This window comes from Trachemys scripta, chromosome 2 (genome assembly GCF_013100865.1).
Source record: "Trachemys scripta elegans isolate TJP31775 chromosome 2, CAS_Tse_1.0, whole genome shotgun sequence".
Taxonomy (NCBI): domain Eukaryota; kingdom Metazoa; phylum Chordata; order Testudines; family Emydidae; genus Trachemys; species Trachemys scripta.
The window spans coordinates 38,557,734-38,570,471 of record NC_048299.1 but is presented as its reverse complement, the minus strand read 5'-3'; the positions used below and the strand labels follow the sequence as shown (position 1 = coordinate 38,570,471).

Here is a 12,738-nt window from a genome sequence, read left to right as displayed (position 1 = left end):
GGGTTCTGCTTGATAACAATCCAAAGCAGAGCGGACCGATGCATGTTCATTTTCATCATCTGAGTCAGATGCCACCAGCAGAAGGTTGATTTTCTTTTTTGATGGTTCGGGTTCTGTAGTTTCTGCATCAGAGTGTTGCTCTTTTAAGACTTCTAAAAGCATGCTCCACACCTCGTCCCTCTCAGATTTTGGATGGCACTTCTAATTCTTAAATCTTTGGTCGAGTGCTGTAGCTATTTTTAGAAATCTCACATTGGTACCTTCTTTGCATTTTGTCAAATCTATAGTGACAGTGTTCGTAAATCAAACATGTGCTAGGTCATCATCCGAAACTGTTATAACATGAAATATATGGCAGAATGTGGGTAAAACAGAGCAGGGGACATACAGTTCTCCCCCAAGGAGTTCACTCACAAATTTAATTAACACTATTTTTTTAATGAACATCATCAGCATGGAAGCATGTCCTCCAAAATGGTGGCTGAAGTATGAAGGGGCATACGACTGTTTAGCATATCTGGCACATAAATACCTTGCAACACTGGTTACAAAAGTGTCATGCGAATGCCTGTTCTCACTTTCAGGTGACATTGTAAACAAGAAGCAGGCAGCAGTATCTCCCGTAAATGTAAACAAACTTGTTAGTCTAAGCAATTGGCTGAACAAGAAGTAGGACTGAGTGGGCTCTAAAGTTTTACGTTGTTTTGTTTTTGAGTTCAGTTATGTAACAAAAAAAATCTACATTTGTAAGTTGTGCTTTTACAATAGAGATTGCACTACAGTACTTGTATGAGGTGCATTGAATTGAAAAATACTATTACTTTTGTTTAGCATTTTTACAGTGCAAATATTTGTAATAAAAATAAAATAAAGTGAGCACTGTACACTTTGTATTCTGTGTTGTAATAGAAATCAATATATTTGAAAATGTAGAAAAACATAGAATAATATTTAATAAATTTCAATTGGTATTCTATTGTTTAACAGCACAATTAATCACGATTAATTTTTTTATCACGATTAATTTTTTTGAGTTAATCGCGTGAGTTAACTGAGATTAATCGACAGCCCTAATTTTTATCCATGTTATCCTACCTCCCCAGATCATCAGAATTAATATTACCAGCTACTTTCTCAAAAAAAAAAAAAAAAGCATCTAATCTTTTCTGAATAAGTTAGTCTTCCATTGCCCTTTGTACAATTTTATCTGCCACTCCCCAGTTATCTTCTGTCATTACAAATAATTGCTCAGAACAGTGAGTCCACAGCTTTTCTTTCCCTAAAGGCAGGTTACCATTTTTAATTCTGTGATAGATTGCAGAGGCATGAGCACTAGCAAACTGAGAATTTACTGCCAGCTTAGCAATACAGCAGGAGCAATGGGCTGGGAGTATGAAGCAGTGAAAAGCAGAGGAAAGGCAGGAGAGTCTCTAATCAAATAACTCCCTGGTAATTTGAGAGAGAGTACAAGCATGTGGGACAGCAAAGCTCCACATTCTACCTGTCCATCCATCTACATATAAGGTTATACTACAGCCTTTAAGGAGCGCCTAGTCCTTAAAGGCTGTAGTATAACCTGAGCAGGCTCTTTTCTCTAGAAAATGTAAAATCCTTTTGTTGCGTTTATTACAACCCGTGAACTCCCACACTTCAAAATAAAGATCTGATGGAAAAGCTCTTGTGGTGAAGGAGGTTTTGTGTGTGTGTGTGTGTGTGTGTGTGTGTGTGTGGCTATTGTTTCAGAAGCTACATGTGGTGTTAGAATTTGGGGTAGCGATGGAGTATTCCCTGGGGTATCAGTTGAGCAGATCATAAATTATTTTAATCTGATGTATAAACATATTCAAAACACCCCTGATCTTCACAATTTCAAAAAGGTACAGCCATCTCAACTTCCAACGGCTTTTTCCTCATCATGGGCTAAGGGCCGCAGTCCAACGCCCATTGAAATCAATGGAAATACTCCCACTGACTTCATTAGATATTGGATTGGTCCCTAAAAGCATTGCTGCTCCAGGGTGAATCTGTTAGATGTTACATTCAGAACCCTCCCACCATTAGCTCTGCATGTCTCCCTGCAATAAAGTCTGTCTTGTCAAAGTACACCACCTACAATAGGGGAAGTAGTGTAGCCAAGTGGATAATGCACTAAACTGGAACTCAGAAGGCCAAGGTTCTATTCCTGGCTCTGATGCTGGCCTCTTAGGTGACCTTAAGCAAATCTCTATGCCTCAGTTTCTTCATCTGTAAAATAGTGATAGTGACCTCTTATGTAAAGTGCTGTGAGATTCACCTATGAAAATTGTTATAAAAGAGCTACGTATTATTAATAGTAGGTATCTATTCTTATTGGGATTAATCATAAGGTCATGTAAGTCAATGGGAGGACTTGTCTAAACAGTGAGTTAGTGTACAGTAAGCTGGGGTGCAAATCTACAACGCACTAGTGTGTCATGCATTAACTGTTCATATGGACCTTACTATCCTGCATGCATTAAAAGTTTCCCAATGCGCATTGACCTACTCCCAGAGTAGCTCAAAGCACACTATATCACTTTTAATGCATGACAGCAGGATCCACATGGGCAGTTAGTGAGCGGCATACTAGTGCGCTGTAGATTTATACCCCTGCTTGCTGCCCACAGCCTCCCCACGTAGCCGAGCCCTCATTTTGCCTGAATAAGGACTTATGTTAAAAATTAGTAACAATTGTCACGGTGTGTGGGGGAGACCAGGCCTTGCACCCCCGGCTTCCTGCGATTCACCATGACTCTCAGCCAGCCAGTTGAACAGAAGGTTTATTTAGACAACAGGAACACAGTCCAAAACAGGTCTTGCTGGTACCGACAACAGCCCCGTCCCCCTTTAGTTAGGTCCATCTGGGGGCCCCAGGGAGGCCACAGCCCCGTCGGGAAGCCCAAGCCCCTTCGGGTCACCACTCTCCATCTTCCAGCCAGCTCCAAACCTGAACACTCCCTTCAGCCCCCTCCTTTCTGGCCTTTTCCCGGCTCTTCCCCCAGCCTTTGTGTCCTTTGTCCAGTTTCCCGGGCAGAGGTGTCACCTGGCCTCCAACCCCCCCTCCTGGGTTCTCATGTTACATGCTCAGGTATGCTCCCTTCCCCAATGCAGGCAGCCCCAGTAAAACTCCCCTGCAACCTTCCCAGGTTAATACTCCCCACTCAGCATTCAAATAACACATCAAGAACATTCCCACTTCGTCACAATAACCTCAAGATTTGGGCTTCAAAACACATTTTTAAAAAATCTTATAACCCATGTCTAAGTGAGAGTGACTAATGCGGGGGTTCATCAAATGAGATTTTTGTCTTCTTTTGTTAGTTATTGATATATGTTATTGTCCCCTATGATTCTTGGAAGAAGTCTTCATATAAAATAAAACTGTAAGCATCAGTTAATGATGAGGAGAATAATTTCAATCATTTCTAGAAAAATATCTGCCAGAACTCCAGTTGGGGCTTATGGTATTGTTGTTTTATTAATTTTTAACAATGTCCAATAAATTCTTGCATAATGAGCTTTGCACTGTTGGGTCTAGGGAAACCCTTAAATGTGAGAGCTTCTTACAGAGGGTTCTGTAAAACTCAGCAAAGGTTTGAGTTATCTGGGTGATACTGATCAGGCTTCTTACCAGGGCTGGGTGAAATGTTTCAACTGAAACTTTTTTTTGAGAAAAAAGCAGATTCGGTGACCAAGATACTTTGCAAATTCATGTTGGTTTCAACTAATTGTTTTTGCCAAAAACCCCTTAAAATCAGAAAAAAATAAACATTTTCTTTAATATTTCCAAAACAAATGTGTTTAAATTTTTGAGCCAAAAGGGCTTTTCATTTAGAAATTTGCTTTAATTTTTATTAAAAAACAAAACAAAACATTTCATTTCCATTCAAACAAAAAGTTTTGTTCCAATCTAAAATTATTTTGATTGAGAATTTTGAAAAATGTTGTTCTCCATTGGTGCAAAATGAATTTTTCTTTCAATTTTTGCAGAATTGCTAAAAAAAAAAAAAAAGAAAAAAAAAAGAAAAGAAAAAAAAATCTGTTATTCACTCAGCTCTGATTCTTACTTATTTTTGTTTTTGTTCTTATTCTATCAACATATTTGGTCCTCAGTTGAAAAGTTCAAATTATATTCTTTTCCCTTGCCTAATGTTTATTGTTGCTATCTTTGAGTTTCCATAGAGTTATATTATTCAGCAATTTATTCAGTTCCTCTTTTTAAAGTTCTGGAGCTTCTTAAGGATCTTTCCTTCCTTCTAAGATTTAAGCTGAGCTGTTAGCTGATGTCTACTTTTTGCATGTAGGTCTCTCTGTTTCATAATTAAAGCAGAGATTTCTGAGTTTTTTTGCTGGTATAGGTTCACTTTAGACTCTAATCTCTGAGCACTTTCCAAACAAATGCCTGCTATTTGTGATGGGTGTTTTAGCTCATACACCTTTATTTCGCGTTACAGCATTTCTCACCCTAAACACAAAGTGACTTTCTTTCACAAAAGTTTTCTGGTGGTCGAGCAGCTTATTAACATTGGCATGTGGAGTTAACGCAGCTCATAAATGCTATAAACATACAATACATGGAGTGGCAATGAATAGGTGCTGTAAAATGCCTCCTGAGACTACAGGCTGATGTAAAAGTTCTTCACCACCACTTTTCCCAGGCCTCTGCATTGTAAATATGTTGATTGTAGCAAGAGTACCTACACTACTGCAGCTCACTTCTTCCCAGAGCCTACAAGTAGACTGAGGCTGCTCTAACCGAGGATCTTGCAGAGCTATGCACCTAGAATAGAGGGGGTGAGGTCCTTATTCCTGCTCCAGCCCTTGGATGCCAGGTAAAAGGGCTGATGTGCTGTAAAGGGGCCCAAATGCCCTGGTTCTAGAAGGGAAGGATTCACCTGGTGCAGACACTTCAGAAAACAGCTGACCTGTGAGGACCCCCGCCCCTGCAAGCTCTGGTGTAGGGGACTTGTCAGGGGATTACCTGGGGTGCAATTTATGTGTGAGATGCGAGGTCACAGTATGCAGCACTATGGAGATTCTGGGCAGGGCTGTGGTTCATGGTGCAGCCCTGCAACTCTGCTATAATTTAGATGTGCCCCTAGGGTGACCAGATATCCCGATTTTATAGGGACAGTCTGGATTTTTGGGTCTTTTTCTTATATAGGCTCCTATTACCCCCTACCCCCGTCCTGACTTTTCACACTTGCTGTCTGGTCACCCTATGTGCCCTTCACAGCTTTTAAAGTTACACCAGCAGCCCTGGAGAGGCCCAGGACTGGGATTATAAAAAAGGTTAAAGCCACTTTAGGGGCCCCATTCTCCCTGGACTGTGTGTTCTGTGCTGTGCCTCCTAGAGGCACAATGCACAATCCCACCCAAGGAATGTTACCTTTGCTACACCCCTTCCTCTGCTGCCTCATGCAAAAGAACAAAGTAACTGCCAATTAGGCCAATATTCGTGATGAGCCATTCACAAACAATCTCGTGCCCATGTGTGTTTGGAAAAAGGATTCATGGAACAATTTTGACTGATGAACAAATTGTAAAAAAAAAAAAAATGTGATTTGTTTGTGCATAATTTATTACTAGGAAAAAATGGCTCAATCTAATAAATGTTTGCAAAAATCATTTCAGTTAGCTGTATTGCTGCCTTACTATGGCTTCAGTCTCATCTATTAAAAGACCCCTGTACTCATTTTTAAAATGTTTTGAACTTTCTCAGTCTTTGGAAAGTTTGAATTTGGATCTGATTCTGGAGCTGAACTTTACAGCCCAAATACAGTTTCTCTGAAACATGGGAACATACAGACTACATCCCAACCTTACCAGGTAGCTCTAAATAGGTATTTATGGGTATGAACTATTGCACGAGGGAAGAGATATCCTAACTTCTAATTCTTGAAAAAGGAACACCACATATATGTATCACAGGAATTTTGAAGGTTTTCTGTGTCTGGGTATCATGATTCTCAATATTAGAAGGACTTTTAAAGCTGATCATTGAAGGAAAGGGACAAGTTGTGCTTTAACTGCTGGTGCAGCTTTCGCTCTCTAGAGAGCGGAAGACTTGGCAACCCAACACCTGACCTATTTGTCACACAAACATGTCCCCAGAAAATCTGCACTGAACTGACACCACTTCGTTTATCGCTTGCATTTCTGTGGAAGAAGACTTTAGCCTCAGTAGAAAGCGATTCACTTACAAAATCAAAGTTTGCTCTGTGAATTCCTGGTGTTTCAAAATGCCACATGTGACAGGATAGTTCCTTATTTAGAAACTTCCCCTGATCCATCTGCTTTCAGAACTAAGGAGGCCCTACTGTGCAGCTCATTTCATATGAATCTTTTAGTTTGTGATGGGAACTATGGACACATCAGAAGAAAGCGATTAAATATGTGCAATGACTCTCTCACTACTCCTGTTTTTTCTCTCTCTCATCCATGAAACTATTCAGCAGCTGGGTAAGTCCAAGTCCAAGGCCTAGGTCTGTTGTAAATAAGGCTATGAAAGTGCTTCTCTTCTCATGCTTTTCCTGGGTCACTTTAACCCCATTTGATGCAGTCTGCTTATTCTTTATATTTTATTTCTGAAATTATTAATTTGAATGGCTTATAGAAATGGAATAGGGATGCAGCTCTGTGTAGCTGAGATGTGAAAAACAGCATCTTGTCTGCTTAACCTTAAATGCTCGCAAATGTTTCCTAGGGAGAGACAAGTTCTGACTGAAGTCACCTCTCATTAACACACGTGTAATTCCTTTCGCTTCAGTGGAGTTACTTCTGATTGGAACTAGGATGCATAAGAGGAGAATCAAAGACTCAAAATTGGATTTACAATAAAGGAAATGTGTTTGGAACATTATACAGTGTTGCCATGCCTGGAGCAGAGGACATTGTCCCCTCAGGTTATGAACAGAGCTCTGTGTCCACACAATGCCAGCTGGTTCTACTCTGTGGAGCAGGGTAGCGACGGTATTTGACACAATGAGTTTTGACTGTATAAGGAATGTAGGTTTCAGCCTGAAAGATTTGACTAGAAATTGATATTTCTGAAAAATGAAAGTGGAAAGGTTCAGTATGGAGAATTAGAAATACTCTGTAGGAACCTTTCCAAAAAAATAACTGAAATAGGCAATTGGTTGATTTTGAGATTATTAAAAAAGTAAAATCAGACCAGGATAGCACAGTAAATGACAGAGAGGAGGTTAGATATTATATAAATAAATGATTGCCAGTAATGCAACAAATTGCACAGCATTATTATTATTATTTTTGTTTTTTACAATAATGACACCAGTGAATGGACAATCAGTGCAATGAAATTTGGCCTTAGGATTTATCAAACTTTAAAATCTGAGTCTCTAAAATGGAGTTGTTGATTTTTATGATATATCATATTTAAAATATATAAATTACCAATGGTGTGTTTCAGGCTGTACAAATGTATAAGACATTACCACAGACGTTAGTCTAGTTCTGGGGTTGGCAACGTTTGGCATGCGGCTCGCCAGGGTAAGCACCCTGGCTGGCCAGGCCAGTTTATTTACATGCTGACGCGGCAGGTTCGGCCGATCGCGGCCCCCACTGGCCGCGGTTCGCCGTCCCGGGCCAATGGGGGCGGCAAGAAGCGGTGCGGGCGAGCGATGTGCTTGCTTCTCTCTGCATGCATGAGTCACACCTGATTTCTCCTCCGTTATCAGTACTTCAGAAGAAATTACTTTTTTCTGCTTAGGTTTAACAGAACCTATAGTTAAGTGGTAAAAATCATGCTTCCTTCACTAGGAAAAAATCTACTCTTCTGCTTACAAACCCCTCTTGCCAAAAAAATGTGTTTTCTCATGTTGTTTTACAGATAGTGGAATATTTTTAATATATAATGAAGACCACAAGCGCTGTGTACAAGCTCACAGTTCTAGCTCAGTCAGAACTGCCATTTGCAACCAGGACAATGAGTCACAAAAATTCAGGTGGGTCTCTGATCACCAGCTTTTGAGTGTGGCATTGAAGCTATGTTTGGGAGTGCCTTCAAAGAAAGACCAGGTTGCAATCACTCTGAATCCTTGCAACAAGACAAGTGAACTTCAACAGTGGGGGTGCAGAAATGAAACCCTGTTTTCACTTGAAGGAGAAGATTTATTTTTTCATTCTGGCAACCGAGAAGAAGAAAATATCATACTATCCAAGGGAGCAAGTGTAAAGAGCAAATGGAAGATCTATGGAACCACAGATGATTTGTGCTTCTGGGGCTATGAAGGTAAAGATCTGAAAATTAATCCTTTTATTATTTTGCTAATTTCTTTGTGCATTTATTAGAGCATATGGACTCTTATGCATTTGACCCCACAATCCTTGACTCAGTTTTGAATATGGATATATTGCAGAACTGGGCCGTGAGTGAACTGACCTTCCAAGTTGGATGGCTAACTTGAGAAAGGTAATTCTATTAGCTAAGTGTTAATAATGACACAAGGACAACTATGTGATTACACTGTAGACGCAACACGTAGGGAATGATGACTGCTACAACATGTAGATGAAATTGGACCTTGATCCAGCAAAACACTTAAGCATGTGATTTGCTACATTGGTGTCTTAATGATTGTACCTGCCTTCTTTGACAAAGAAATGTGAAATTACACTGTGTGTAAATATTGTGTATATCATCATCATCTTGTTAGTTTATTCAGCTACTCTGCATGAAAAATTACATTCTGCTCACTGGCTTATGTTCACTGCTCCCATCAAGTTTGGTGGCCTCAAAGAAATTTTTCTCCCATTCTCTCACTGATTATGAATCTGGATGGAGAGAATACACTGAAAGATTAATTTATATTTTAAACCAGTTCATATATGGAACAGAAATCCATCTTAAAGAAATATTTTTAAAAATGAAATTAGTGAAAAAAGCAAGTTCCCTCATTTACCTCACAAGTCAGTGCTTCTGGGAGTTTGGTTTTCAACTGCTATAGCTAGTGATAGTTGTTACTACACCTCTACCTCGATATAACGCTGTCCTTGGGAGCCAAAAAATCTTACCGCGTTATAGGTGAAACTGTGTTATAGCGAACTTGCTTTGATCCACCGGAGTGCGCAGTCTCCCCCTCCACCCCCCGAGCACTGCTTTACCATGTTATATCCGAATTCGTGTTATATCGGGTCGCGTTATATCGGGGTAGAGGTGTATATACATTGACCAGGAGCACAATTCAGATAATTTCCTCTCTAAAGTCCTGATTCAGAAAAGCACTTGAGCAAATGTTTAAATACATCCCTATTCCAGAAAGATCTTGAGCAGGTCTTTAACTCCCATTAATTCGGTGGGACTTACCTGACTTTTTAAGCAAGTGTCTATGTGCTTAAGTGCTTTGTTGGCTAGGGATGCTTTTGTGAATCAGCCTCCCTACAGCTCCCTCACTTCCCAGTTTTCTTTTGATAACAATGGGCAGCAAGTGTTGAGAGACCTTGCCTCATGTTGCTATAAAGTTATTTATTTGGGGTCCAATCTTGCAGTCTCTTCTCAGTCACAACACCTACTTGCTATAAGGGGAAGTTTTCTAGTCCAGTACTGTGCCTTGACAGTGAGTAGCAACAAATGCTTAAGAGAAAGGCATAAGAACCCTGTAGCAGGCAGTTGCAAGGTGATCTGCCCCATACACTAGGTCTTATCCTGATCTCTAATAGTTAGAGACTGGCTAAAGCCATGAAGCATGATGTGTAATATCTCTTCCAAAATGCTTGTATTCAATTATAATTTCTGGATATTCTTGCTACCTATGTAAACATCCAATTCCTTTTTGAATCTTGCGAGGTCCTTGGTCTCAGTGGCTTCCTGTGTCAGTAAGTTCTACAGGTTTCAGAGTCTTTCTATCCATTATGTAAAGAAGTATTTCCTTTTATCAATGTTGAATTTCCCACCTTTTAATTTAATTGAATGTCTCCTTGTTCTCGTGTATGAGACAGGGTTAACAGAAGTTCCCAATTTACTTTCTTTATATCAGTCTTTATTTTATGTACTTTTTTTTATTCATCTCCTTTCTATAGTAAACAATCCCAATCATTTCAATCTCTCTTCATAAAATAATTTTTCCAGGTGCTTGATCATTCTTATTACCCTTCTCTGTACTCTAATTTTGCAATATCCTTTTTGAGAGGGGATGACCAATACTGCAAACAGTATTCCAGATAAGGCTGCACCATTGGTTTATATAAAGTTATTATATTCTTCACATTATTCTCCCTCCCATTCGCTATGCTGCCTAGCATCTTGTTTGCTTTTTTTATTACAGCTGCACGGTGAGCCAAGGTTGTCACTGAGCTGTCTACAGAGATGCACAGGTCCCTTTCCTGTTTTGATACAGTTAATTTAGAATCCCGTGAGGTGTACAAGTCACATTTTTGCTTCCAATAGATAACTTTGTGCATTTATGTACATTGAATTTCATTTGCCTTCAGGGTGCTGTCACAGGGTAACTGACTTTCTGAGAGGGTCAGGCACCTAGTCTACCTAAAACAAGCTCCACTAAGGAGAATGAGCCAACCCAGATCTACCTGTAAGTAGTTAATTGCCTAGATGGCTGGGCTGCAGTTAAATAGCTAAGGAATACCTGGGCCTAATAAAGGGTTAAGAGGGCCCAGTCAGGAAGATCAGCAGAACAGAAGAAGCTTTCCCAAGATAAGGAGCTTCTCGGGGAGCTGGTTAGAGAGCCCACCAGAAAAGATGGACTTAGGAAAGGTGCTCCTGTAGGGAGCAAGCTCTGAGAGGGAAGAGCTGTGGATGCCAAGTGCCTAGGGAGGCCCAGTTTCAGCAAAAGGACCTTACCAGACAGTGGTAGGAGATCCAGATCACTGGGGAACTATGTGCCGCTCCAGAGAAGAACTGCAGTGGTTTGATCGCTGCAGAGGCCCTGTGTCCCGAGAAGAAACTTCCTCAGGTGATGTCAGGAGGCCTGACTCCAGAAGAGGATCATAAATCAAGATCTTGGAAGGAGGAGAAAGATGGATTTGAATGATGCAGACAGACTAAGATTAACTTTCACTCCCCAGCTAGGACTCTAGGGATGAAGACTTCCCTGCATGTCCTTTTGGCCTTTGACTAAATAAATGAGACACCTCCCGCCCCGGAAGGGACACTGTTCACTCCATAAAGCCTCACTGAACTTACTGATAGCCCATAAGAGGAAACTGAGTCAGGCACACACCCCCGCAGCTTCTCACTGGCCTGCCAGGGAGTATGGAGGGTGACGTCAGTTTTGACACAAGTTAGCTCCAGAGATGAGGGCATGCTACAACAGCTGCTCAGTCACCTAGCTTTCTTAGGTGTTTCTAAAGTTTCTCACAGCCCTCTCTGTTCCTGACTAACCTAAATAACTTTGTGCCCTCTGCAAATTTTGCTACATTGCTACACCATTTACAAATCATTAACAAATATAGTAGGCAGTACAGGACCTAGTATGCATCCTTGCGACACTGGCCTGTTAACATTTTGCCAGGATAAAAATTGTCTATTTAATCTTACTTTTTGCTTTCTACCTCCTAGCCAGTTTTTGGTCCATGACTATAGTTTGCCTAATAACGGAGGATTAGTTAGCTTCTGTAGTAGCCTCTTGTCAAAGGCGGTTTGGAAATCTATATTAGGTATGTCAACTAGTTCTCTTTTATCCACTAGTTTATTGACATGGTCAAAGAATTGTAAGAGATTAATGAACATGATTTTTCTTTGCAGAAACCATGCTGGTTAAACATTATCAGATCATGATCTTCCAGGTGTTTCATTGTTCTGTTTTTAATTATAATTTCAACCAATTGGCCAAGTACAAATGTAAGACTTACTGGTCTACAATTGAGAAAGTTTAACATTTATAATAAACTTCTTTTTGTTATGGAAAAATGCTTTTCAGTACTTTAATTATATTTGTTTGGGACACACCAATCTTTTCTACCTCAGTAGTAGGTTATTTTTCATTTTAGTTTTACTTTTTCCATTGAGCTGTATACATTTCCCTGTATTTGCTCAGTGTTCATGGTTACTCAACAACTGATGATTAGAGGGTATGCAAAGAAACTAGTCATTTTCACGGACTTCACTTTTTTTCCTTAAGTCAGTATTTTTAACTATTTATATTTCATTCAAATGTAAATGTATTTCTCCAGATTTATATATAGATATAGATATATAGGCTGTCAAGTGATTAAAAATTAATTATGATTAATTGTGCTGTTAAACAATAATAGAATACTATTTATATAAATATTTTGTATGTATTCCACATTTTCAAATATATTGATTTCAATTACAACACAGAATACAAAGTACGCAGTGCTCACTTTATATTTATTTTTATTATAAATATTTGCACTGTAAAAATAAAAGAAATAGTATTTTTCAATTCACTTAATACAAGTATTGTAGTGCAATCGCTTTATCATGAAAGTTGAACTTACAAAGGTAAAATTATGTACAAAAAATAAGTGCATTCAAAAATAAAACAATGTAAAACTTTAGAGCCTACAAGTTCACTCAGCCCTACTTCTTGTTCAGCCAATCGCTCGGACAAACAAGTTTGTTTACATTTATAGGAGATAATGTTGCCTTCTTCTTATCAACTGTGTCACCTGAAAGTGAGAACAGGCATTCACATGGCACTGTTGTAGCTGGTGTAGCAAGATATTTACGTGCCAGATGTGCTAAAGATTCATATGTCCATTCATGTTTCAACCACC

General features: G+C 39.5%; 1 protein-coding gene across 2 annotated transcripts in view; it reads left to right on the top strand.

The window, feature by feature from the left end:
• The first annotated feature begins 6,316 nt into the window (after positions 1-6,316).
• Positions 6,317-12,738, top strand: part of LOC117872157 (macrophage mannose receptor 1-like) — a 57,413-nt gene continuing 50,991 nt past the window's right edge. For both annotated transcript variants that reach the window (XM_034760336.1, XM_034760337.1), the window contains exons 1-2: positions 6,317-6,480; positions 7,871-8,272. In XM_034760336.1, coding sequence (XP_034616227.1) covers positions 6,420-6,480; positions 7,871-8,272 — 463 coding nt within the window. In that variant the 5' untranslated portion in view covers positions 6,317-6,419. The remainder of the gene's footprint in view (positions 6,481-7,870; positions 8,273-12,738) is intronic.